Source organism: Fomitiporia mediterranea (genome assembly GCF_000271605.1).
Source record: "Fomitiporia mediterranea MF3/22 unplaced genomic scaffold FOMMEscaffold_8, whole genome shotgun sequence".
In the NCBI taxonomy this organism is placed as follows: Eukaryota; Fungi; Basidiomycota; class Agaricomycetes; order Hymenochaetales; family Hymenochaetaceae; genus Fomitiporia; species Fomitiporia mediterranea.
This window is the reverse complement of record NW_006760393.1, coordinates 487,951-512,793: the sequence shown is the minus strand read 5'-3', so window position 1 is coordinate 512,793 and position 24,843 is coordinate 487,951. Positions and strand designations below refer to the sequence as shown.

General features: G+C 46.4%; 12 protein-coding genes across 12 annotated transcripts; 8 read left to right on the top strand and 4 right to left on the bottom strand.

Moving 5' to 3' along the window:
* Window positions 1–592: 592 nt before the first annotated feature.
* On the top strand, window positions 593–1,312 carry FOMMEDRAFT_157930 (uncharacterized protein; the record flags this gene model as incomplete). The annotated part of the gene is made up of 3 exons (XM_007268039.1): window positions 593–799; window positions 877–1,140; window positions 1,193–1,312. The coding sequence occupies 3 exons, from the start codon at window positions 593–595 to the stop codon at window positions 1,310–1,312; spliced, it is 591 nt and encodes a 196-aa protein (XP_007268101.1).
* A 1,747-nt stretch (window positions 1,313–3,059) lies between these two features.
* On the top strand, window positions 3,060–5,540 carry FOMMEDRAFT_141625 (apses-domain-containing protein; the record flags this gene model as incomplete). The annotated part of the gene is made up of 5 exons (XM_007268038.1): window positions 3,060–3,083; window positions 3,143–3,174; window positions 3,230–3,399; window positions 3,453–5,338; window positions 5,396–5,540. 5 exons carry the CDS (start codon window positions 3,060–3,062, stop codon window positions 5,471–5,473), a joined length of 2,190 nt encoding a protein of 729 aa, XP_007268100.1. The 3' UTR covers window positions 5,474–5,540.
* A 644-nt stretch (window positions 5,541–6,184) lies between these two features.
* FOMMEDRAFT_141624 (acyl-CoA dehydrogenase NM domain-like protein) lies at window positions 6,185–8,342 on the top strand (the record flags this gene model as incomplete). Its single annotated transcript, XM_007268037.1, has 9 exons — window positions 6,185–6,232; window positions 6,289–6,309; window positions 6,365–6,455; window positions 6,509–6,830; window positions 6,889–7,578; window positions 7,645–7,780; window positions 7,848–7,903; window positions 7,996–8,095; window positions 8,197–8,342. The coding sequence occupies 9 exons, from the start codon at window positions 6,185–6,187 to the stop codon at window positions 8,305–8,307; spliced, it is 1,575 nt and encodes a 524-aa protein (XP_007268099.1). The 3' UTR covers window positions 8,308–8,342.
* A 157-nt stretch (window positions 8,343–8,499) lies between these two features.
* On the top strand, window positions 8,500–10,311 carry FOMMEDRAFT_125285 (uncharacterized protein). The gene is made up of 4 exons (XM_007268036.1): window positions 8,500–8,687; window positions 8,758–8,897; window positions 8,951–9,556; window positions 9,642–10,311. The coding sequence occupies exons 1-4, from the start codon at window positions 8,507–8,509 to the stop codon at window positions 10,170–10,172; spliced, it is 1,458 nt and encodes a 485-aa protein (XP_007268098.1). The 5' UTR covers window positions 8,500–8,506; the 3' UTR covers window positions 10,173–10,311.
* A 130-nt stretch (window positions 10,312–10,441) lies between these two features.
* On the bottom strand, window positions 10,442–11,927 carry FOMMEDRAFT_157927 (short-chain dehydrogenase; the record flags this gene model as incomplete). The annotated part of the gene is made up of 9 exons (XM_007268035.1): window positions 10,442–10,671; window positions 10,756–10,866; window positions 10,928–10,944; window positions 11,012–11,088; window positions 11,141–11,154; window positions 11,224–11,461; window positions 11,548–11,767; window positions 11,827–11,852; window positions 11,904–11,927. 9 exons carry the CDS (start codon window positions 11,925–11,927, stop codon window positions 10,442–10,444), a joined length of 957 nt encoding a protein of 318 aa, XP_007268097.1.
* Window positions 11,928–12,424: 497 nt separating this feature from the next.
* Window positions 12,425–15,270, top strand: FOMMEDRAFT_169069 (uncharacterized protein; the record flags this gene model as incomplete). The annotated part of the gene is made up of 8 exons (XM_007268034.1): window positions 12,425–12,523; window positions 12,583–12,667; window positions 12,724–14,070; window positions 14,130–14,185; window positions 14,235–14,323; window positions 14,385–14,616; window positions 14,741–14,976; window positions 15,064–15,270. 8 exons carry the CDS (start codon window positions 12,425–12,427, stop codon window positions 15,110–15,112), a joined length of 2,193 nt encoding a protein of 730 aa, XP_007268096.1. The 3' UTR covers window positions 15,113–15,270.
* FOMMEDRAFT_169068 (transcription elongation factor SPT4) lies at window positions 15,251–15,845 on the bottom strand (the record flags this gene model as incomplete). The annotated part of the gene is made up of 2 exons (XM_007268033.1): window positions 15,251–15,539; window positions 15,596–15,845. 2 exons carry the CDS (start codon window positions 15,843–15,845, stop codon window positions 15,418–15,420), a joined length of 372 nt encoding a protein of 123 aa, XP_007268095.1. The 3' UTR covers window positions 15,251–15,417.
* A 260-nt stretch (window positions 15,846–16,105) lies between these two features.
* Window positions 16,106–17,689, top strand: FOMMEDRAFT_88622 (mitochondrial carrier; the record flags this gene model as incomplete). Its single annotated transcript, XM_007268032.1, has 8 exons — window positions 16,106–16,160; window positions 16,239–16,318; window positions 16,380–16,468; window positions 16,541–16,787; window positions 16,878–17,043; window positions 17,130–17,242; window positions 17,388–17,456; window positions 17,546–17,689. Coding segments are annotated over 8 exons (963 nt in total), but the record flags the coding sequence as incomplete, so codon positions are not given.
* Window positions 17,690–17,945: 256 nt separating this feature from the next.
* On the bottom strand, window positions 17,946–18,986 carry FOMMEDRAFT_56491 (uncharacterized protein; the record flags this gene model as incomplete). The annotated part of the gene is made up of 1 exon (XM_007268031.2): window positions 17,946–18,986. A coding segment is annotated over one exon (1,041 nt), but the record flags the coding sequence as incomplete, so codon positions are not given.
* Window positions 18,987–19,715: 729 nt separating this feature from the next.
* Window positions 19,716–20,710, top strand: FOMMEDRAFT_110172 (GTP-binding protein; the record flags this gene model as incomplete). The annotated part of the gene is made up of 5 exons (XM_007268030.1): window positions 19,716–19,780; window positions 19,837–19,947; window positions 20,008–20,024; window positions 20,087–20,232; window positions 20,308–20,710. The coding sequence occupies 5 exons, from the start codon at window positions 19,716–19,718 to the stop codon at window positions 20,626–20,628; spliced, it is 660 nt and encodes a 219-aa protein (XP_007268092.1). The 3' UTR covers window positions 20,629–20,710.
* A 104-nt stretch (window positions 20,711–20,814) lies between these two features.
* Window positions 20,815–22,036, bottom strand: FOMMEDRAFT_89795 (uncharacterized protein; the record flags this gene model as incomplete). Its single annotated transcript, XM_007268029.1, has 2 exons — window positions 20,815–21,643; window positions 21,693–22,036. 2 exons carry the CDS (start codon window positions 22,034–22,036, stop codon window positions 20,815–20,817), a joined length of 1,173 nt encoding a protein of 390 aa, XP_007268091.1.
* A 537-nt stretch (window positions 22,037–22,573) lies between these two features.
* Window positions 22,574–24,283, top strand: FOMMEDRAFT_135127 (acyl-CoA oxidase; the record flags this gene model as incomplete). Its single annotated transcript, XM_007268028.1, has 9 exons — window positions 22,574–22,641; window positions 22,710–22,801; window positions 22,852–22,952; window positions 23,006–23,212; window positions 23,267–23,422; window positions 23,483–23,665; window positions 23,719–23,743; window positions 23,801–24,150; window positions 24,209–24,283. The coding sequence occupies 9 exons, from the start codon at window positions 22,574–22,576 to the stop codon at window positions 24,281–24,283; spliced, it is 1,257 nt and encodes a 418-aa protein (XP_007268090.1).
* Window positions 24,284–24,843: the final 560 nt, after the last annotated feature.

The following is a 24,843-nucleotide window of genomic DNA, read 5'->3' as shown; positions in this document are numbered from 1 at the left end:
CACAAATGTTCGAAAGCGTGAGTAGGCATGCCAGTCGTTGGGTTCATATGAATTTGCGCGCTTACCCTTGTTTTCCGTCAGAAAGCTATCCACAAGCATGCGTCACAGCGGTTGGAACCGACGTCCAGCTAAGGACTGGTTTGCTCCCGCTTGCAATGCGGCTGCTGATTCTAGACTACTTTAAATGAGATCTACTGGGGACCAAGCGTGCATGGCATGTTGGCATCGCCTCTCGATCGGCCATGCCGTTCAAGTAATTAAGAGCGATCGTTCCCTTCTTTGTAGCCTAAATTAGGTAATTGGGCAGGGAACTAATGAGATTGATCAGAAAGCTAAAACGTCCGCATTTGCCCCCATTCAACTTCTAAAAGCTTGTGTGTGCGCCACGAGATACACGTGTGTACAACGCTTCGCTGATCGCTAACCGAAGTGACGTTAGAAAGGAGGGCCGTGAATTTCATGTTTCCCTTTCTTCCTAAGGGTCGCATTTATTCAGAGAGATAATCGCGCGGGACGCCGTAAAAAGAATAGTAATTCGAATTTAGTTTTTACTTCGTGGCCATATGCAAGATACGTGTAGGAACCAGACTTCATGAAATTAAAATTTACTCATGCTATCCGAGCTCCCTTCGCCTCGAAGAATCTGGAAAGAGGTTATCCCGTGTCCCCCGTCGTCGTGAGTACGCATTTTTATTATGATCGTGCACACGGGGACTTACGCCGGGGTTACACTTCTTCGGTTGACCTTGACGCCACTAGCACTCGATCTCGATACTTGGCAATCCGCTCGGACCGGCTCGTGTTTGCCTGCCCTGCCCTGAACATCGAATGTAGATTTAAGATAGCCTGCATGCTGTACGGCAGGCGGGAAGCTAGGTCGTCTCCGAAGAAACGGTTGTGCAAGAAGCGTTCAGGCTAGCACATACGTCGTGTAGCGGGTCTGTGGAGAGAGATACTTCCGCTGGAAATTCTCAGCGCATGTCAATGGGAGAATTCGGCACAGGCCATAGCGTTAGGGGGTCGAGACGCGAAATGACTAAAGCCAAAAGGTATTTAGACATCTCCTGGATTCTCCAAGAGAATTTCTCACGTTCATTAGAGTTACTTGCAGTATTCGTACTTTGCACCCTCAGGCTGAACGTGCATGCACATGGCTGTAATCTAGAAGATTAATGAATGAGCCTATCCGAAGACGACGGGTAGGTGGTACATCTTTGATATGGGCGTGAATGAGAAACAAATGCTTGCTGCATACACGCGGACACACCACCTGGCAATGGTAAAAGATCCATCCTCATCCTCAAAGAAATGAAGAAACGTAAACTAAATTACGTGTGTCATAATGACTACAGGGGTTTATTTCTACCACACAGCAGAATGGTTTTTGCAGGTGGTGGTGAGTCACGATAATTGACCCTGAAGAAAAGAGAGCCTTTGCCTATGAGAAAATATTCATAAAAAGAATGGTAGACCGACCATAGTCGGTCTACGTAATGGAAAAATACCCCAGCCGTCACTAACGAACAAAAGCATTTAAACATACACCCGTTTACTTCTGCAATTTCGGAGTCTATGTCATAAATTTTCATTCCCGTGAAGAAAGGGGTTCAAGTAAGGAACCGACCAACAATTCAATGAAAGGACAATGTACAGTCAAAATTGTCTTATTGCATATCATCACAATGCATATATTGCATAATGCATTGCTTCTGGTCAGAACAAAAGTCAACTTCTCAGCCAAAATGTATTGTCATGATGCATAATTTGTATAATGCATTGGGTTTCACTCTCCCCCAACGTTATGCAATAAGACAATTTCGACTGTAGCAAGTTGTGTATGTCTGTAAAGAGGTGAGACATTTCCGTCAAAAACTCCGAAATTCTTACAATGTGGGCATTTTATTTATTCATTCATAGATTTCTTTCTTTAGATGTCAATCCGATCCCTTCAAAAGCAGGCAAAGCTGCGGAACCCGGTGCTATTGTTTTAAATGTTTAGTTCCGTATGTTTGCATATCAGGGGACATCTCCAAAGGATCTACCGACGTCATGGGGCGATTAAGTTATATCTTGCTGTTGGTTCGCGTACAGAATAAAAGCGACGCTGGCTTGTTCGCGGAATGCTAAGGTTCGCGAAATGGACGGACCCATATCCCCAGAAAATATACGCGAATTTCTTAGAATTTAAACAGTGTGTCCTGGGGTCCAAGGGTTGTAACAAGGCTGCTTGCAATAGACCTTCGATAAATTCTGGGAGAAATTCGCAAAAAATAGCATTTGGAATGTGGATAAAATTGCGCTTGGATAAAGGAATACTCCAGAACGTGAAATGTCATTGCCAGAGATTCAGATAGGCAGATTGGCTTCAGGAAGCAACGCATGTCCATACATGCAGTTCTGATTTTACTCAACTTTTACACTTGAGCTGAGTATTGCTGCCTGCCGCGATATCAGTGGAGAAATCACGAAGTATACCGGGTGCTATAATTGCCAATGTCTTGTATTCATCGGCGCTGCTTGACAGAAAAAGAACGCTCATGACCCTACAGCCCAAGTGGAAATGCAAATATCTTGGGCGCTTACATCCGAGAATGTTCGAGAGAGAGTTGTTTTCGCTACAGCAATAACACGATGCATGCGTTCAAAATGGTCCGGAATCCAGGGCTATTTTGCAAAGAATTTGCTTTCATCGGACTCATCGTAATCCCCGGTGGAGTACAAACTTGGATGCACGTAGGAGTCGAAACTTCTGTGGTATTCTTATTTGATAGTACGGTTACAAGTTACGAGTCCTTTGCCCACGCAAAGTGGAGAAAGTCAGGAGAGATGGGGCAAGTTGCGGACGCAGAGTCGCTGCTATGTTTGTGGTCTAGTCCAGAGCAGATGCAGCACGCGTGACGACGACATTGTTTTCGGTCACACGCTTGACGCGTCTGTGACTTTTTGACCTTCACGCGTCGAGCTTCGCGTTCGTCGTCGATAGGCCACATTGAGCTCGGGTCCGGTCTGGTCATCTTGCAGTACATACCTGACGATAGTTTCTATACTTACTGCGCAGGATGCCGGACAATCAGATTTTCAAAGTGCGTGCTTCTTCCGATTGTCGCAAGGCTATCTGTGTGTGCTAAGACCGTCGCTTCAGGCGACATACAGCGGAGTTCCTGTCTATGAGATGTAGGAAGATTGATTGCAGCCAAGGGTAATTGATTCTGATAAATATGGCATGTAGGATGTGCAAGGGAGTGGCTGTAATGCGCAGGAAGTCCGATGGGTGGCTCAACGCGACGCAAATATTGAAAGTTGCTGGTTTCGACAAACCCCAAAGAACGAGAGTACTGGAAAGGGACATCCAAAAAGGCGAGCACGAAAAGGTGCAGGGTGGCTACGGAAAATACCAAGGTACGAGATGTCTTGAAACTGCACCGGGTCTGTACATCCATGCCTCATTACAGGCACCTGGATTCCTCCCGAACGAGGCTTGGAACTGGCCAGACTCTACAATTGCGACCTCCTCTTACGTCCTATCATAGAATTTCAGCCGGACTCGAGGAGTCCACCCCCGGCACCGAAACACATAGTGGCACCTGCTCCTGGGAGGCAAACCGGTCGCAAGGAGACTCCGTCTAGCACGCGCACAGCAGCCCGACGCAAACCGAAGTCTACACATGAAGACGAGGGGATTTCGTTATTAGGATCTGAAGATGATTCTGACTCTCCAAGTCCGTCAGAAGCATCTACTACTTCTCCGACTCCCCCACCAATCCGTGCAACACCTGACCAGCGTGGTTATGCCGACGGTTATACTCAATATTCTTCATCTCCTCGGGATCATGCAAAGCGACGTGACAGGTACGACGGAGAGTCGGGCTCGGATGAAGAAATGAATCCTGGCCCGAACTACGTGGATGAGATTCTCGAGTATTTCATCTCAGAGTCAAGTCAAATTCCTCAATTTCTCATAACGCCGCCGAAGGACTTTGACCCAAATATTGCCATTGATGACGAGGGTCACACGGCATTACATTGGGCTTCAGCTATGGGCCGTATGCGTGTTGTCAAACTTCTGTTGACGGCAGGCGCCGATATCTTCAAAGTGAACAAAGCGGGACAAACAGCATTAATGCGCAGCGTGATGTTCTCCAATAACTACGACGTTCGTAAATTCCCAGAATTATACGAGTTACTACACAGATCGACCTTGAATATCGACAATTACAATCGGACGGTCTTCCATCATATCATGGATGTTGCAATGTCGAAAGGGAAAACACACGCCGCTCGATACTACATGGAAACCATTCTGCAACGATTAGCAGAATATCCCAAGGAGCTGGCGGACATTATTAACTTCCAAGACGAAGATGGTGAAACTGCGCTTACTATGGCTGCACGTTGTAGAAGTAAACGACTTGTTAAGTTGTTAATCGATCACGGTGCTGATCCAAAGATCGCAAATCGAGACGGAAAGTGCGCGGAAGACTACATCTTGGAAGACGAACGATTCCGATCATCCCCAACTCTTCCATCCCGAACGGCAAACATGTCATTTCGGACATTACAAGCTGCACATCCTTCTGTTTCTGGAGGTTCTTCGTATGCTAACGGCCCCGCACTCCATGATCGGCTTCCTCTACATCATTCCGTGACTGCACAGATTGCCAGCACGAGATGTGTGAATGACATGGCCGCCATGCTTGAGAGCCTCGCAGCGTCTTTCGATCAGGAACTTAAGGACAAGGAACATGACATGGCGCAGGCACAGCTTGTCCTTCATACAATTCAGTCGGAAATATTAGACCATCAGCGCTCAGTGATGCAGCTCAAGCATCAATGCCAAAGTTTGGACGAGGCGAAAGCGGCACTTGTACAAGTAAAGCACGAACTTCTTGCGAAAATGAACCGACGATACCGTCTCGGCTGGGAGAAATGGCACCGTGACGAGGAGGATCGGGAGCGCGCCGTGCGATCGAGTCCCTTAGGCCAAGGCCTCCCCTCTGTCACCGGCACTAATCCTGATATAGTCTCGGAGTCAATGGAAGCGACGCAACCCGTTCCGATATCGTTCCAAGTCACCGAAAATGAGGACATCTCGGACTTGAGGGAGTTATATTCGAATCTTCCAAATGACGAAAAAGGCGTTCAACAAGCGTGTCAAGAACTTCGAGCGGATCTTGTACAGTCACGCACGAGGCGAAGTGAGATGTTTGAGCAGCTTGCAACTTTACAGGCCGAAGCGGGAACTCAAGGACGAATGGCTCAATACCGACGATTGCTAAGTGCCGGTTGTGGAGGGATGCCGCAAGCTGAACTGGATGATGCCCTTGCTATGCTTCTCGACGTAAGTTATTCTCACATCAATGTTCACTTTGACAGTGCCTTATGAATGATCAAGCAGTCTCTTGAAGCTGAAGACCCTGGGAATGCCACCACAACGTGGAGTAATAAGCCTGGTCGACCGGGTGGTGGAACGTGAACATTGTCACTTCAGAACATATCTACATGTTGTATTTTGTAGCACTGCCGCTTTCATATCTATGACTGTTAGCTACCTGCTTCAACCAGCACGGGATGTTGTAGCAACAGCGTCATCAGCGGCGAAGAAGTTTATTCGCTTAAGTGCGATTCGGCGTGGAAGACACACCGAGTGGAGGGAATGGTACTTATACAAGGAAGCTTGAATAGCTCTACACAGCCTGTTGGGCGTATCGGTGGCGTTTTCAAAGATGAACTTAAGAGATTCCCGTCGGCAAGACACTTCCAACGATGTGTATTTGTGCCAATACATTCAGTATGCTTGCACGTAGCACATAAGGCACTTACACTGCCTTTTTTTGTCAAAACGAGGTTTAGTTACCGCCGATTTGATATCTCTTTTTATTCACTTTCCTAAAGCCAAGATACACTCTATTTCCGTGATCTCTGTAACGTATATGCATTTGTGTAAGGTTAAATAACTCGATTGAAACGAGCATAGTGCGACAACGCCACTGCTTTTGGGGGACGCGTTGTTTATCCGTATTTACGCGTTATTCTCGTTCAAGTAAGCAAGTTAATTTTAGAATTAACTCTACGACAAGCATGTGATTCGGCTCTCGTCTTTTCCGCCCGTAGGTAACGTGACCCCACCCGTGAATTCAGCTAATGCACCACATGTGATTGGTTGTCTTGTACCGAGACTTTGAATATGACGGTCAAGGAGCATAAGGTGTATAGTGCTGAGGAGGTTGCGAAGGTGGGTTTTTTGTGATTGTGTTGTGGTGGTATCTTTGAAGCTAATGAATGACGTAGCATAATTCACCTGGTGACTTGGTACGCACCAAAAACCGTCTGGATAATTAATGTGGAGACTGAATTGTGTTTGCAGTGGATTGTTATTGACGCAAAGGTCTTTGACGTATCGCGCTTTGCGAACTTGCATCCTGGAGGAGCTGCTGTGTTGTTAGCAAAATCCGTCGGTAAGTACTTGTTCACCCCGCGTCTTTAGCTAATTCTGAAACAAAGATACTAGCTGGACAGGATGCAACAGAAACTTTCTTCGGATTACACAGACATGAGGTATTACTTCGTCCACACTATGCTCGTTTGCAAATTGGTACACTCGAAGGAGAAGAAGAGGTTGTGAAGGCCGCTGCGCCGGATGCACTCTCTGGCGTTCCGTATGCTGAACCGACGTGGCTCGCAGAGGGTTTCCATAGTCCTTTTTATACGGATGGGCATCGTCGATTCCAACGTGCTATGCGGAAGTTTGTTAGTGAGGTTATTGCTCCGGAGATGGAGCGATGTGAAGTGAATGGGAAGAGGTTAAGTCAGAATGTTGTTGACAAAATGTCGTAAGTGTATTGTTCCCTTCGTCTTGAATATTTCCTCGTAAATTAACGAATCGAATAGGGAGATGAATATCCATGCTATGCGACTAGGTCCAGGGAAACATCTTAAAGGCCGCAAACTTATGGGTGGCACTATCACTCCGGAAGAATTCGATTACTTCCACGAGCTCATTATTTCTTTTGAGTACGGGCGACTTGGGTTACGTGGCTCAATGGACGGCCTTCTTTCTGGTGGTGTCATCGGATTGCCTCCTGTGCTCAACTATGGCTCTCCTGAGCTACAAGCACGCGTCGTACCGGATGTACTTAACGGAAAGAAACTAATTTGTCTTGCTGTGAGCGAGGCATTTGCAGGTAGTGATGTTGGTGGGATGGAAACTACTGCGACGAGGTTGCGAGATGGTAGTTGGGTTGTGAATGGTACGAAGAAGTGGATTACGAATGGTGTCTTTGCGGATTTGTTTACGACTGCTTGTCGGGTGGTTGACGAGAACGGAAAAGAACGTGGATACGTTGTGCTCCTTATTGAACGTGGAGAGGGTGTCGAGACGAAGCCTATCAAGACGAGCTACTCGGCGACAGCAGGGACGGCGTTTGTTATGTACGACAATGTAAAGGTCCCTGCTGCGAACACTGTTGGAAAGGTAGGCGATGGGATGAAAGTCGTTCTGAGCAACTTCAACCACGAACGATGGATGATTGTCTGTGTCGGTTTACGAACGCAACGGTTAATCGTGGAAGAATGCTTGAAGTGCGTAAAATAATATCAAATATCCTTGCATCTATTTCAACATATTAACTGCGTTTCACCTTACAGATGGGCAAACCAACGAAAAGTTTTCGGAAAGCCGCTCATCGCGCAAGCGGTCGTACGGGCAAAAATTGCCGGTATGATCTCACGCGTTGAGGCGTGTCAGAACTGGCTTGAACTGATAACTCACCAAATGAACAATGTATCTATTTGTTTTGTTCCGTTGCTTGCTTTCATCAATGACTAATTTAAGCTTTTGTATGTCATAGATGTCCTACGAAGAACAATCCGACAAACTCGCCGGTCCGATCGCGTTGCTTAAACAGTGAGTAGTAATCCACTCTTCCATTTTCCTGCACATTTTTAATTTCTTTTTCTTTTTGTCTTTCTTTTCCTCTTTTCCCCGATGTGTTTCAGGTTTATCACGAAATGCGGAAGAGAGATTGCAGAGGATGCGACGCAGGTTTTCGGCGGGCGTGGTATCACAGCGACAGGCATGGGAAGGTTGATTGAGAATGTTAGTCCCTTTGACTACTTTCTTTTGTGATCCGATATTGTCGCTGACTGCTTAATTTTTATCGGTGACCTGTTTTTTCTACTTTTACTTTTTTTACGAAGTTCCATCGTACGTCTCCGTTTGATGCGATATTGGGCGGTGCGGAGGATGTAATGGGGGACCTGGGAGTGAGGCAGGCTTTGAGAAAGATGCCGAAGAATGCTAAACTTTAGTTCCTTACTTGTATGCATGTATATTATATTTTCACAATAATTGTAGCGTTTATGCGAATACTACGGATTTATTCTGGTTTCGTGAAGTGACGGAAGCGGACAAGCTGAGGGTCGCCCGAAGTGGCAAGGATTGCCAATGTGTGAGATCGACGCCTCGATGCGGCGGCCGTTGTGCGTACCCACCTCTCAAGACGCAGTCATGACGGGCAATCTGTCGCCCAGCCTCGCTGTATACCAGCCTCTACCGCAAACACCTGATGTAGTAGATGAGTTGGTAGATGAGTTTCTACAGGAACAGCCACACGCGGAAGTACATGTTGGCGGGCGGATACGATGGGTCCACTTCATCTTTGGATGTGCGGTGCTCTTGCCCTGGAACGGTGAATATCCTGTTATCTTGAGTGTTTGTGATTAATACTGACGAACAAATGTGTATGTATGATGAAATAGCACTGATCACTGCAACGCCGTATTTCTTGTCTCGATTGTCTGGGTCACCCATGAAGAGTTCATTTAGCTCATACCTTTCCATCACGTTTACACTTGCGAACTTTTGCTTTCTGGCGCATGCTACCGTAACTTCTAAACAAGTATGTAGTCTGCACATATTCCTGTGAGATTTGGAGATCTGAATACTTTCAAGTCATCTCCTGCTCGTCGTATATTCGTTGCTACATCACTCCTAGCAGTCCTCGTTGGTCTCCTAACTCTCTCCACGAGTACACCTTCCTCAACAGGAATCTTCTTCGCATTCGTTCTATTAAATGGGATCGTACAAGCCGGGGCGGGTTCCTATCTACAAACAGCCGTCGTAGCCGTAGCCTCGCTCTTCGGTCACTCAGCAATGCATGCATGCATGGCTGGACAGGCTTTCGTCGGTGTAGTTGTTAGCACTGTACAACTACTCAGCTCCTTGGCTTCTGTGAGTGCTTCGGCGAAGGCCAGGGAAAAGAATCAGGAGTATGATGAGGGAGGAGCAGAGGCGAGGGCTGCTGCGTTGTTTTTTGGGTTGTCGACTGTGTTTTTGTGTGCGACGCTTGGTGCGTTGAGTTGGCTTGTGAGGTTGCCGGAGTATAAGGCTGTTATGAGGCCATTTGAGGAGGAGAGGAGGAAGGGGAGGGAAGGAAGTGAAGGAGGAGGAGTTGATGTTGATATTGATGCGAAGAGTGAGAAGGGAAGGATATGGAGAGTTGCGAAGGCGAATGTGGAGTATGAGTTTGCTGTTGGGTATGTTTTTACGGTGACTCTGGTGAGTTATTTTTTATTTTATTTTAATTTTTTGGGTTTTGGAAGTGGATTTACAGCTCTGATTATTGATTGAATTGAATGAATAGGCTGTATTCCCTCCTATAACCGCATCTATTCTGCCTGCGGATCCAGCGACTTTTCACCCGCTCATCTTCACTGCTATTCATTTCCTCCTGTTCAATGTCGGAGATCTTACTGGGCGGTACCTCTGTGCGGTTCCGAGACTGCTTACCTGGTCTTCCCGCCGACTACTCGTACTCTCTCTCGCACGTACACTATTCATCCCCCTCTTCCTCCTATGCAACGTTCAACGCCCCTCTCCTTCCTCCTCACCCTCTTCTTCAACCTTGCCATCATCAGCACTCTCCCTAGGCTCCGACGCGTTCTTCTTCCTCATACTCCTCCTCTTCGGGCTTTCCAACGGCTACGTCTCGAGTATGTGTATGATTGCTGCTCCCAACGTCCAGCATAATAAGAAGTTGGGGGGTAGGAAGGGAGATGTGGATGTTGCTGCTACGCTTGCGAGTTTTGTGTTGGTCGGGGGGTTGGTTGTTGGTTCTGCGTGTAGTTTTTTGGTTAGGTGGAGGGTTTGTGGGTGTAATCCGTTTGTGGAGTAGGAGTTGTTTAGATGGATTGTTGGGCAATGTTAGGAGTGATGTGCTTGGGTCTGGATGCTCTCTCTCTCTCTGTTCGTTTATGTTTGTAAGTATAGAGTACGGGCTGTAATTGGACTTTAATGAATTGATTGTCATTGGCATTGTGCATAAATATACAATGTATTGAACATCTCATTCAACACTAATTCTAAAATACAAACGAAAACAACAAAAATATTCAGTCTTATGAACATAATTATTGAACATTATCATTGAGTTATATATTCGACTCAAAGGAGATTTGTTAAGCTCTCTGGCGGTGGAAGTGCAGGTTCGCCGACAGGGGTAACGTAGCAAGAGGCCAGACCGCCTTCGACTTTGAACTCCGTGCCCTGTTCAGAAGGGATAATGTAATATAAAGAAACAGGTAAGTGAAACTCCATTATGGACAGGGAAGGAGATGGGAGATGGGAGATGGGAGAGATACGTACGGTGACGTAGCTGCTATCATCGCTTGCAACTAAACGGCAATAGATGAGGATATCAGTATCCGAATGCGTTCATCTGAGGAAGAGAAAGTAGATAGGAAGGGAAAGGGACGTACGAAACAGAGCGCCCTTTGCGAGTTCAACGGCTTCGCCGAAGCGGCCCATGGGGAGGTGGACCAATCGTCTGTCACGTTTCTCGGGTGTGTTGAGGAAGTCCATTAGCATGGCTTAATTTACACACGTATGTTATTGTGAGGGTATGTTACACTTAATGGGGGAAAGGCGTACGTGTTTTCAGTGGACCGCTATACATTGGTAGGTTTAAGGTAGTTTGACGTGAGGAAGATATGGGGGTAATGCGGAGGGACGTACGGGCAGAGTGAGTTGAAGCGAATGCCTTCGCGGGCGTGGACCATTGCTAATTCGCGGGTCATGGCGAGTACGGCACCCTAATAACGCGCATACAGTTACCTAGTAAATTATTCAAGCATCTTAGCTTACCTTAGAAGCAGTATCTATCACAAGCATCGCAAATTCAATATCGTACTATCACCGCCTGCAACGCTTACAGCGGAAGCACTCACAAGCTAACTGGGGCGTCGCCGCACCCATGAGCGCAACGAAGCTCGCAGTATTGATGATGCTCCCTCCGACGCGTAGACCTTTACTCTCATCGGTAGGGTTGTTGCGCATAGCGAGGATAGCGTATTTACAGCCCCACCAGACGCCTTTGAGGTTGATTTGCATTGTGAGGTCCCAGATTTTCTCTTCTGTGTTGAGTGCGTTGTCGTCTGCTGGGTGCATTATTCCGGCGTTGTTGAACTGTTGTTTGTATTTGACCAGTCAGATTCCCGTCTTAGTGAGAGGGAGTATGGTGTATAGGAGAGGGAAAGGAGAAACGTGATTACCATAATGTCCAGTCTCCCGAACTCTGCGACGGCTTTGTCTACTGCTGCTTTCACGTCTGATTCTTTCCCGACGTCGGCTGTTGTTGCGATTATCTTCACGTTCGGCGTCTTCTTAGCTAGCTTCGCTGCAGCATCTTGGACGGCTTTCTCGTTGATGTCGACTAGCAAGACGTCGGCTCCCTCAAGTGCGAATAAGATTGCCGACTCAAGACCTATGCCGCTATTGGCGATATTTCGGATTACAGTAATGGGAGGTGAGTATATGCGTTTTGGACTTACGATGCGGCTCCTGTGATAAGTGCAGACTAATACAAAGCAGTCAGGGCCATTAGTATAGCTGGATAGCAGATACTAACTTTATGCTGAAGACGGCCAGGCATGATGTGTTGTGGATGAGAGAAGAGCAAGAGATATGGAATCGTAATGGAATTCTGCATCCATATCGATTTATACTTGATCGACGCGCCGATCCCATACAGAGCAAAGCAACTAAAGTCTAAATCTGGCATGGAAATGCTTGTTCCACTTAGTGCATATCTTGAGCATACATATAGAAAAATATGGTATTGTACCTGGACTAAAGAGCATTGAGAAAGCACTCTTGTGCAAGGCTCGGAGTTACTTATGGTAGATATAGACGAAACTAAATCTTTATTTGCTTGTATTTTCTGTCATCGTGACCGCGGAACGGATGCCCAAAGTGGAAGCGACGTTGGCTTGTGATTTATCGATGATCTGCCCTTGTTACCTGCCTCATATAAGTATACCGCATAGACCTTTGCTATACCTCCTCCTCGCGCTTTCCTCCTTTCTCAACGACATACTCTACGCATATATGTGAATATTTTTTCAATATTTCTCAAGAAGAACATAGATGATGTCTAAATGGGAGAGTTATTCCCGAAACGGATTGAGTATCGCTTCTACTGTAACTTCTGTGGGCTTTACTGCGGCTAAGTTGGGCACGAAAGTCGGAGTGCGTCTACCTGTAGCCAACGCTCTCTCTTTTCTACTTGTTTTAATGCATGTTGGTAGTTTGGAATCGCTCGAGGTGTGTCTTCGACCGTTGCTGTCATAGCAGGGTATCCCTTTGGGGTTGGTCTTGCGCTTGGGGGAGCAGGTATGCATCCGTCAAATTGCGTCATAACGCATGGCTAAAATGACTCGTGTCTACAGTGTCCGTCGTGTTTTCGCTTGCTGAACACATTGCACTTGCTCCAATTCTATTGGGGGAAACACTTGCGTCGACCTCTCTAGTCGCAGCTGAATCTTCTATTGATGTTCTCAGCGCCATCTTCCCTGGCAGTGATGAAGCGTCCTTCTCACTCGCGTCTTTCGTCGCACTTGTAAAGCGTGAATGGAATGAGCCGGCGTACTGGGAGAAGCTACCGCAGGAGCGCTATAGCGTGACCGAAATCGCCACGGCTCTCGTGGCTTGGGGCGCTCTGCAAGGCGTCACACATGAGTGGAAAGAGAAGATGTGGTTCAAAGATCTCAAGGAGATCGACGTAAATGAGATAGACGACGAGAATTCACCGTTCAGGGAACGCAAGGAATCACGTATTAGGATTACGAGCGACATGACACGGAACGTCGGGCAAATTATTACGGCCGAGATCGAGGAAATTGAGCCGCCCTCGAGACCTACCAATCTGCGCGCTGCTAGTACTCAAACACGGTCACAATCGTTCGTAGCTCAGAACAAGCTCAAGTCGAATCTTCGCCGCTTTTCCAAAATGGTACTGGCTGGCTATGGCGGCGCTGGACTTATATTCTTTGGCGTCTCATTTACTCCGCCACTACCGTCTGTCCCGAAGTTTTCCAATCCTCTTCATGACAATGCGAGTACAGCAGAAGAACATGCCCTCGCGAACGCTGTTGACGCCTCCGAACGCGAGGCTTCTTCATCTTTCCGCCATCCAGCTCCAGCTCCGGACACTCAGCCTCCGCCGAAATATTCTTGGTGGAACGTTCTACTTGGGCGCCATGATCGCGAAATATTCGAGGGATATGCATTCACTCCGGCGACAGTGCGTGAGGGTACGAGTAAACGTCGACGTCGGAGCAAGAAAGCTGAGGAGGATAAACCTATGACTGCAGTCATCGGCGCTGAGAAGCACATGCCTCGCTTCTGGGTACTAACGGATCACGGACGCAGACAGGTTGTTCTCGTTTTCCGGGGGACGATGTCCATCAATGAGCTCGCTGTTGACCTCACTTGTGACCCGGAACCGTTCTCACCCGCAAGTCCAGATGATCCATTGGACGATGGAGTGGAAAGTGAACAGAAAGTAGACGGGTTGCCTTCAGTCATGATGCCAGGGTCACTTCCTTTTCCTTCTTTTGCGCCGCCAAAACACGGACGCAATCGAACGGATTCGAACGTGTCGAAGAGCGAGGATGGAATGCCTCCCGATCGCGAGACTTATGATGTACATGGAGGGATGCTCCGAATGGCGAGGGTGATGGGTGCAAGAGGAAAGCCCGTTCATCGTGCTGTTCAGCAAGCATTGTACAAGAACAGTGGTTATGGCATGTGATTTCGTACATTCTAGGAGAGCTGACTCTGACTCTGCTTCCAGAGCTGATCCTAACCGGACACAGCCTTGGCGCAGGTGTCTCTGCTCTCCTCGCTCTCGTGAGTAAACCCTCTCTGGTGGCTTGTCATTATGTCTGACATATGCTAGACGTGGGCGAACCCCGAAACATGCCTTACCGTCCCGTCGAGTGGACTTCCGGTCGGACGAAGGGTTTCCGCATATTGCTTTGCTCCACCGTACGCATTTGTTTACATTGCCTGTCTTTTTTTCTTTCTGACATTCACTTCGAAACAAAAGCTGTCTCGTTTCTCCCGCATTATCAAATCTCTCAAGGCGCCTCGTCACCTCCTTCACGTACTCGCACGATGTTGTTTCAAGGTTATCACTCGGCTCTGTCCGAGATATGAATGCTGTTGCGGCATGGCTTTGCGAGGCAAATAAAGGCGGTAGTGAGGAAGGGTATGCGGCTGTTACGAAACGCGCGTTGAAGTGGCGCGCGGGATATGGAAGACATGAGGATCCCGACTGGGTACGTATACCCTTTAATCCATGGTTTCATGAGTGAATCGTTTGTCTTCCGATTGGGTTTTGACTCATGTCTTCTTTTTTTTCCTTTCTATACCATGCGACGGCTCTTTGCTGTTGCTATTTAGTTTTTGTCGATGCGGAAGACATTAGAGGCGAACATGGTTATGGCCGACTTGTTTCCACCCGGACGGGTCTTGTGGGCGATAAGAGATGGAGATTTACACCCTTCGCATAGATTATCCGCCTCCGGTTGTTCGGGCGCTGCTGTGGAGAGCAATGCCGAGAACAAAGTGCGATTCTTTGATGTACTTGATGTCGAGAAGGTCTTTGGGCAGATTATATTTGCTAGGGATATGTTAAGGTGAGGGTTTCATTGGTCTTTTTCTTTTGTTTCTAAATGGGTAGCTTGAAAGCTCACTTATTTTTTTGATAAATTTTGCGTATACAGTTCGCATTTACCGCATCAATACGATCGAGTGTTGCATGAGCTACTCTAGGTTGGACTAATTTGTACAATGGCGTTTGTACTCTACGTTGCTGTTCTATTGAACTAGAGGAGACTAAACCATAGCTCATACCATACCATACTTATTCCCTTTTATTGATATGCTTCGCTTTTACTATGCTGTATTTCTGCTTGATATTCACTGTATCGAATCTTTGTATCAAAACCAGCCGCTTGCGAATCCTGAATCGACTAATAGAAAACACGTAGATTGCGAATGCCCATGAAATACAACTGGATAGTGACATCAAAAACAAAGCTTGTGAAGAGCCAGAAAGTAAAGGAAAGTTATGAGCATCAGTCCTGATCTGTTTGGTCCCTTGGACGATAGCGAATGCCGCGTTCCTGAAGCTCCTGGTCGACGTCGTCTGGTATTCTCCCCTTTACGCGGACGGCATACATCCCTCGAACATATTTCGCTACACACCACACGCCTTAGTTCCTCACTCAAGAGACAAAGTCAACAAAGACTTACAAGTCCTCTGCCATCTCGCCACCCAACTAGCCTCAGAGTCAATAGCAGCGATGACACCCTCGAAATGAGTAGTCGTGCATGCGAGGACTCGGTCCTGCGATTGTTTCATTTGCATGATTTCTTCGCAGTTGGGGCAGCCGTTTCGGCGGAAGTCGACGGGGGATTGGATAATGGAGCAGAGGAGGCATGCGCGGAGTTGGCGGGCGCGGGCGTTGGAGGGGATGGATGCTGTTGGTGGGGCGTCTGTCATTTTTCTCCTTTTCTTTTGGGAGAGATGAGGTGAGGTGTGATTGGTGGTGAGAAAGACGTTGTGGCAATGAAGGGATTGAGAGTCGTGACTCGAGAGATCGACGCGAGGAAGAATAGACAAGAATATTATTCGTCATCACACATTCAAAGTGCCTTGCACGCCTTTTTTCCTCGCCGACGACCATCTATGAACAATGTCGGACAACACTTGTTGTCTGGTGAGTATCTCTGCACATAATCAAACTAAATGTATGTATTTACGAGATTGTAAAAGGCGGACTTTCAGGATTAGCCTCAACTGTTCTCCTTCAGCCTTGTACGTTTTTCAGATTCATATATAATTACTCTTTCGTAGAACCGACGGAACTGAGGCCTCGCATTTGCGTTTTGCTAGTTGATCTCTTGAAGACTCGTCTGCAACAACGAGATGGGAAAGTAGACATCCGGTACGTCATACAACGACATCACTACGATGTCTAATTTTATTGAACGAATTCGAATTGCAAATCGCTCCCTCCTTCCTTTTTCAAGGCAGAGAACAAGTGTACTGCATGTTACGCGGAGCGTCTTAGCTTCGGATGGTATACTGGGATTATGGCGAGGGACTGTTCCTTCGTTATTTAGGTTTGTCTGCTATGTCTATATACCTTGCCTATTCTTATAATTATTCGTATACTTTATTATTTAATTACTTAGGAATGTTCCCGGTGTAGCTTTATACATGACAAGCCTCACGCAAATTCGAACCGCGATGGCTCGCTCAGCGTATTTTGTCCGAGCTCCCTTAATCTTTAACGGTAGTGCTACTGGGGGGAACACTTCCAAGTCTGGATCTGTACTACCAAAGTTATCAAGCCAGGGGAACTTACTCGCCGGAGCGTTCACCCGCGTCGCAGTTGGGTTTCTTTTAAACCCGTTTTCTGTGATTAAGGCGCGTTTTGAGGTGTGTTTCTTCTTTCTTTCACTTCCTCCTCTGTGTGAAGCTGAATAGTTGAATTGAATGGGAAACTCTTTTTGGTTTTGGGTGGGATAGAGCAACATCTACCAATCTCAGTACAACTCCTTCCCACAAGCAGTCGCTCTAATCGCACGCTCCGGACCAAAAGAGTTGTTCAAGGGTTTCGTACCATCCGCGATGCGCGATGCACCGTATGCTGGTTTGTTTGTGGCTACTTATGAGAGTATTAAACGGCATACTTGTAAGGTTTCCTTTTATAACCCGTTCCAATAAATTATTGACTGTATACCTCGACAAACTTTAATGGAAATAAATTGAAACGAGTAGCCCATTTATCGGGGTCATCCTCGGTCCTATCATCAACGATGGTACATACGGTATCCGCCGGTACCGCAGGAGCGATAGCTACACTTGCCACGCATCCATTTGACGTTATCAAGGTTAGTGATACATTGACTTTCCTAACCTAACCCTCTTCCCACCTACCTCTACATCCTTCCATGTTTCTACTCTCTTTTCCTTTCGGTAACTCATACTAATTTTCTTTTGCTTTTTCTTTTGCCTTTTCTTTTACGTTTTGAGTAGACGAAAGTCCAAGTCCGACAAGAAGACCGATATCACGGTCTCCGGCGGACAGTTCATACGATTTGGCAGGTATGTCCTTACATCGAGTATCCCTTACTTCCATATTAAAAAGACGCTATACTATGTAAATCTCACTTTATCATTTGTTCAATTTGCAGCAACGAGGAATCTCAGGCTTCTTCGATGGCGCGTCGTTGCGCGTCTCCCGAAAGGTTTTCAGTTCCGCAATCGGATGGGCGGTGTACGAGGGCCTGCTTATGGTTTTTCATAATAACAGCAATAATAATGATCAGCGGTTATGATAATGGTAAGAGGTGGAAGATAATTATGTGGCTTGATGATCTCCTAATGCAACTATGGTCCTGCCTTATTTCCAGGACAGTCACTTGCTATTTCGCTTGCTACTCAAGATTATTATGGTTTATGGATACGATGATCCTACTCTTTTTGCTATAACCCACATTCCATCTTGTATAGAAAGACATAGCCTCACTCAGACAATCCGATCTAATAATAGCATTCTATTGATTGAAATAAGGAAACGGATTGTTAATTCTATCAACCTCTTTGAACAATCTCCAATCCTCTATACCTCCTCCACAACACGTCCTGAACAAATTGACTAAACGTACTTCCATCTGTTCCAACAACCTGATACGCTTTCCCAGCAACGACAGCATCAAGAAAAGGGAGTATGAAACCTTTGAGCATGAGTCCGTCGTATCCGCTTTTCGGTCGTCCGAGAGCAGTAACTTCGTCAACAAAATCTGATAAGATGAATGTACATGGAAACGCGGCGAAGAAACGTTGGAGTAAGGGATGAGATTCAGGATCCGACACGTCCGTTGAGATGAAGAGAGGTACGTTTAAAGCGGTAAGTTGGGGATTGTCGTGCCACGGCCGACGGCATGGCAGTTTCGGCAGGATGGTCGAAGGAAGTGACGGGAGTGCAGGATGTGAAGCACGAAGTGTGGCTTGATCGACGGTGATATTTGGAGGTGACGAGTAGCTGAAGTTCGTTACTCGTCTTTCTACGTCTAGCCCAACGTTCTCTTCGACGCCCAACACTTCTCGTACTAGTCTCCACCAGATTAAACGAACGTTCTTCTTGGCTTTCCGTTCGAAACCACCATCGCCTAGCCTGACATGTATGGCAACGTATTCTCCGCCTAGTTTAGCTTTTATTGACTCCGCAAGGTCGAGAAGCATTCCGTTATTAAAGGTCATGCCTTCACGGACCACCGTCCGATATGCAATGTTGCGAGCGCGGCGAAGACGGACACGCGAGGAGCCGAAAAGCGTTCCGACTTGGATGAGACGGTGAGGAAGTCGTTCGAGAAGGGACATAGATATGACCTCGTCAAATCGCGAGCTTGGCATGTCGAACGGGTCTGCGTCCACAAAACGGAATTGGTATGGAGTATTATCCTTGATCTCGAATGTCTCATTCGGTGTAATTCCCAAATAGTCAGATAGCCAAGCGTCGCTCATGTTCCAACGTTGAATAATTGGTTGATTTTTCGTGATATCGGAAACATTAGACAGCCAGTTCCACGGAACCAGGGTATAGTCGTAGTAGTCTGTACATTCTACTGGCAGTTCCTTCCATACGCTTGCGTTAGTGCAATGTCCGAGTCCATCCTTTCCAGAAAGCGTGACCAGTTCGTAAAGATGATCAAAAGGATAGTACGTGAGAGTTCCTTTTCCCAGTCTAACAGGCGGAACCAGAAGAGTGCGATTAAGAATGTAAGCCATGAGTAGCGCGTTTTCGAAAGCTATTCGCTGATTGTGGAAACCGCTGTGCGGAAGATATGCCAGATACTTCGTGGAGCTATCAATAGGAGCATTCCCTAATTCACGGTCGAATTCGACGACTTGAAAAGGTTGAAGAAGAACATTAGAGGAAGCCTTGTTATGTCGAGTGGCGTGCTTCACCCACCCCGTGCTAAACAAGTAATATGCAGAACCGAAGCAGAAAGCTACAGCGAGAATCAAGAGTATGATTATCCCAGCTAGTCGTTTGTCACGCATTGAGAGCTGGGTGCCCTTTCCTTGGAAATAGCTGTGACGAAACTTGGATGGCGAGCCTTGGTTGTTTAAGACGTTGTATGCGCCCTTCTCCATCGTTATTGATGGCGATGATGGCGTATGTCTTTTTGACAGATATGCATTCATTATGTATAATACAGGTTCAAAAGAGTGACGGAGGAAGCCGGAGGAGATGTGGCAATGGTAAGAGAGTAAGATGGAATGGCAGTGGCACTCGCGCGAGAAAATCATGATGCGTCGCGTACAAATCTGAATTCAGTCTTGGTTCTTCCCACCATCATGGGCCTCCTAACAATAATTCGCAAAAATCGCATGAAGGAGAAAGAAATGCGGATATTATTCCTGTGAAGCCTCTCGTCTATTTGTGACTGCAAAACACCCTTCTCAAGTGTACTTGAAGTGGATTAGACAATGCTGGAAAGACGACAATAGTCAAGAAGTTGAATGGGGAAGACGTTATGAGTGTCAGCCCTACACTTGGATTTAATATCAAGACGTTTATCCACGGTCGGTGAGTGCAAACAAATCGCTATTTTAATCTGAAATGCTACTTATTTACTTGAGAACTTAGATATACTTTGAATATCTGTCAGTGGCGACTTTATTTGCGACGTTACCTCCTTTATTTGATATCTCATCAAAGCATATAGGGGACGTTGGAGGTCAAAGAACACTTCGACCGTACTGGAGAAACTATTTCGAACAAACTGACGCTGTGGTATGGGTCGTAGACTCGAGCGACCGCATGCGAATGGACGATTGTAAAGAGGAATTACACAAATTACTAACAGAAGACGTATGTTCTTCCCTTCCTATATCTTTTGATCATGACGTCTACTTAATCTACTGCACCTCTCATATTCTTGTACAGCGTCTCGCAGGTGCATCTCTCCTTATTTTCGCCAACAAACAAGACATTGACGGTGCAATGTCTGAATCCGAGATTCGCGACGCCCTTGACCTGCCTAGCATTCGCTCACATAATTGGCGCATCTGGAGCTGTAGTGCCATGTCGGGACTCAATCTCGTTGAAGGCCTCGACTGGGCTGTCGGCGACGTTGCGCAGAGATTGTACTACAGCTCGACTGTCGTGCAGCCATTAAGGAAGGAGCCAGCCGATCTCGACCAAATGAGAGTAGAACTTATGAGTCCTTGTTTGCTTGATCATAGAGTCTTGAGCGATGGGAGTTGATGTATAAAGCTACTAATAAATATTGCGAGATTATACTACAGATATGTGAAATGTATGCCCTGATTGTCTAACCGTAGAACCCTATTTCCATTGAAGTACACCAAAAAGAAAAGAAAAAGTACAAAACAAATTCAGCGGGCAGCGAGCGCCGATGAGGTGGATGGATTCTCTCGGTATCAGGCGAAACTATGGAGTTGACGGTTTTGCAGATGCTCCAGTAAAGTCTGCCATTCCAAACCATGAAGGAATTTGTAACCAGACACGTTCACGTGCAGCCTTCACCGATTGCGCGAACTCCGTTCTACATGCTACACATAGCTTCAAGCTACAGAATGTTGTCCCATCCGAAAAGTCCGAGCGATTCATCATCTCAGCCGCTTGAGTGAGCGAGAATAAAGGGTCACAATCGCGTCCACTTGAAAGCCCTCCAACAGCACGAAGGAGATTAAGCATGATAAAATAGAATGACTCCCGACAACTTCGTCCATTATCGCCCGCCGAATCACGGTTATGGCAATCTGATGAAGGCTCACGATTACTTAGCTCTTCTTCAATGAAAGATGCGATGATACGCTGAGCGCGTTCGCGTCCGAGTAATGCTGTTCGGAGATCATCTAGTGAGAGGCGCGTTGTCGTTGCTGTATTCGAAATAGTAGCGCCAGGTCGGGCCTTGATGGGTCCATTGTTGCGATGTTGTACTACTCCAGCAACAATTTTGGACGGTCCGTATCGACAGAGATCGTAGAATGCAGAAGGAAGGAGACTCGAAAGGCCTATCTCGCGAGCGAAATTTATGACAAGAATCGGATGTGCGAATCGTGACCGCGGGCTGTAGCGGCCGAGTGCATCAGTCGCTTCGACTTCTCGCGAATCCCAGGACGCCAGAGTACATGGCCAGTCAATCATTAAGCGACTAATGCAGCGTTCTCGCAGATGCTCAATGAAATATTTTGATGAAAGTCGTAATATAGCAGCCAGTGAACCGAAATCAGACGCGCACAACTGTCGAAAATAACTTGACCCAGTTGAGCTATGTTCGAGATGGAGCAATCATATTTACTTACAGTCCGTCGTATAACGCCTTCAGTAGATACCAGAGGTCTTCCGGCGAGTCATGTAGTTCTACAATATAGCAACCTTCGAAACTTGCCTCGTCTTGCGGCTGAGGAATAGACAATAGGTCACGGAATACATCCGAATGTCGGGCGAGTTGACCACGATGTACTTTGAAAGCGATAGTATCGGCTAGAAGAATAACGCTCCCATCCTCGAACCAGAAATCTTTCTGTCGTGATTCTGGAGAAAGAGAACATGAATCGCTAGAAACTGGTGAACTGCTTCCTGAACTCGAGCCCGACGGGGATGGCAAAGTACTACCAGATCCACTTCGAGAGAAGTCGTCTAGCATTGATAAACCAAGAAAACGCGGCCAGAGCACGAGAGCAAGCAAGCACGAAAGCAAAGGAAAGCAACCTAAGTTGCCGAATCACCGGAGATATATAATGTTTCTGAAGCTGTGTACCAGCCACCATGTCATGCCGAGTTGAAATTGCCAATGGTCTGAGCTGGAATTTCGTATCCATGATATGGCTGGTGAGACCAAGATCGAGGATTCGCTTTACGACATTATATTTTACCGGTCAAATATCAAATATAGGCTGACTAGCTAGCTGGATGTCGTGTGATTTCATATTCAACACCTCCAAGGTTGTTCAGCGACGGTGGTGGATTGAAAGCAAGAGGACTAGATATCCAAATGCGGCGATCAATTGAAAAACATGTGAAAAGACTTGCTCACGTGCCAGAGTCCTCTCCTCCGGAACTTGGTCGGGTCCACTAGTTAGAAGTCGACGTCCACTTCGCCTGGAGTTTCCTCGACAGTAAAGTCTTCTCCTTCGTTGTCTTGCATTTCTGCTATTAGATTATCGTATATTGCTTTTCGGAAATGTTACGCGCTGCTACATGGGCCGCCACTTCAAATCCTCTGAGGTATGCAAGGACTTATACCTTAAGGTGAGATTTCAGCCGGGGATGCCCGCTTTATTTGCTGACATTACGGAAAGGTCCAATGTTGCTCGTAGTTTCTCGTCAACACGAATTAGCCGGTCAGAGGGAGGACTATTGAACTCGCTTGACACTTTCACGGAAGAGGAAGCAATGCTTCAGGAAGCTGGTTAGTTTGTTGACAATAGCTTACTGCAACAACAATTTACGGCATTACAGTGCGCAAGTTCTCCACGGAAGTTATAGCTCCGAAAGTGCGCGAGATGGACGAGAATGAGATGATGGATCCGGAAATTATCAAAGGCCTATATGAGCAAGGCGTGAGTCAGTCTTAATGGACTCCACACATGTAACTTATTCACGCAAGCTTTAGCTTATGGCGATAGAAACACCTCAAGAGTACGGTGGTGCCGAATGTTCATTCACATCCGCTATAATATCCATTGAAGAGCTTGCAAAAGTCGACCCGTCTGTTTCGGTGTTATGCGACGTACATAACACTCTGGTAAACACGATATTCCGCACATATGGCACCAAAGAGCAGAAGGAGAAGTTCTTGCCGATGTTATCAAGCGGAAGTGTAAGTCCCCGTCCAGTATAGACGTTTGCAGTGTAATATCTAAGTGTGGATCAGGTCGGGTCCTTCTGTCTCTCGGAGCCAGCCTCAGGGTCGGACGCGTTCGCTCTACAGACCCGCGCTAAGAAGGAAGGCAACCACTGGATTATCAACGGGTCGAAGATGTGGATAACGAACTCGTACGAAGCGGAGATTTTCTTAATATTCGCCAATGTACGCATTATTTTTCCAACATATCTTCTGCTGCTGCTAATCCATACTGAAATCACCTAGGTTGACCCGAGTAAAGGATACAAAGGTATCACTTGTTTTGCTGCAACGAAGGATATGGGCGTACAGATCGCAAAGAAGGAGCAGAAGCTTGGTATACGCGCATCTTCGACCTGCACCCTTAACTTTGACGATCTCAAGGTGCCAGCGGAGAACGTGATCGGAGGAGTAGGTCAAGGTTACAAGGTGCGTTTGGCAGCACTTCAAGGCCCGAGCCAGAGGCTTATATTCTATCTCAGATTGCGATCGAATGTTTGAACGAAGGTAGAGTTATTTGTTGGGCGCAGAGTCGGTTTCTCGATTTCTAAATACATGTTCTAGGTCGGATAGGCATCGCCGCGCAAATGATCGGCCTCGCTCAAGGCGCCTTCGACAAAGCCGTACCGTATACGTACGAGCGTAAACAGTTCGGGCAACCAGTCGGGACCTTCCAAGGAATGGCGTTCCAGATTGCGCAGGCGGCGACCGACATTACTAGCGCTCGCTTATTGACGTACAATGCTGCGCGACGCAAGGAGGAAGGGAAGAGCTTTACGAAGGAGGCGGCGATGGCGAAGCTGGCGGCAAGTCAGGTTGCGCAGCAGGTAAGCGGGTTGGCGATCGAGTGGGCGGGTGGCGTCGGGTTCACACGTGAGACAGGCATTGAGAAATACTGGAGAGATTCAAAGATTGTGAGTTATACAAGTTTGTCTCCTGTTATCTTTACACTGAACTAATATCTGTATCTAGGGAGCAATCTATGAGGGGACGTCAAACATTCAGTTACAAACAATTGCTAAATTTATTCAGAAGGAGTATTCATAACAATGTATAGTAGTTTTATTAGAAAGTGTTTGTAGTTAATTATAAATACAAATTCTTTCTAACTGTTATGTATTTTGAAACTAGACAATCATGTTTTAAATAATATAGTACAATTACTGACAACTTTCAAAAAAATAAAAGTACATTTTTACAAACTAAGATTGAGTAAAGACATAAAAGTAAAAAAGATTCAGTCATTTTTTCCAATTTTTTAAAAAAAAAGAAAAAAGAGTTTTTATAATAAAAGAAAGTATTTTTCCCTTTTTACATCCTCTTATTCTTTTTAATAATTCTATAATCATCTGTAGAGACTTTCCTCTTTTTGTTCTATAAATTCAATTTTTTAAAGAATTAATAATTTTAATTTTAATATTATTATTATAAAAATGACAACATACTTTAATATTTGCTACAGTGTCACGCGCTGTGTCACAACGGTGACCGTGTTACCATTTGTGACACTGTCACGCATCGTCGTCGTGCAACCTGTCTTCCCCAGCAGCTATGTCACATGTCACATTGTCATCAGTAACGACGTCACGAGTCGCAACGTCACGCGT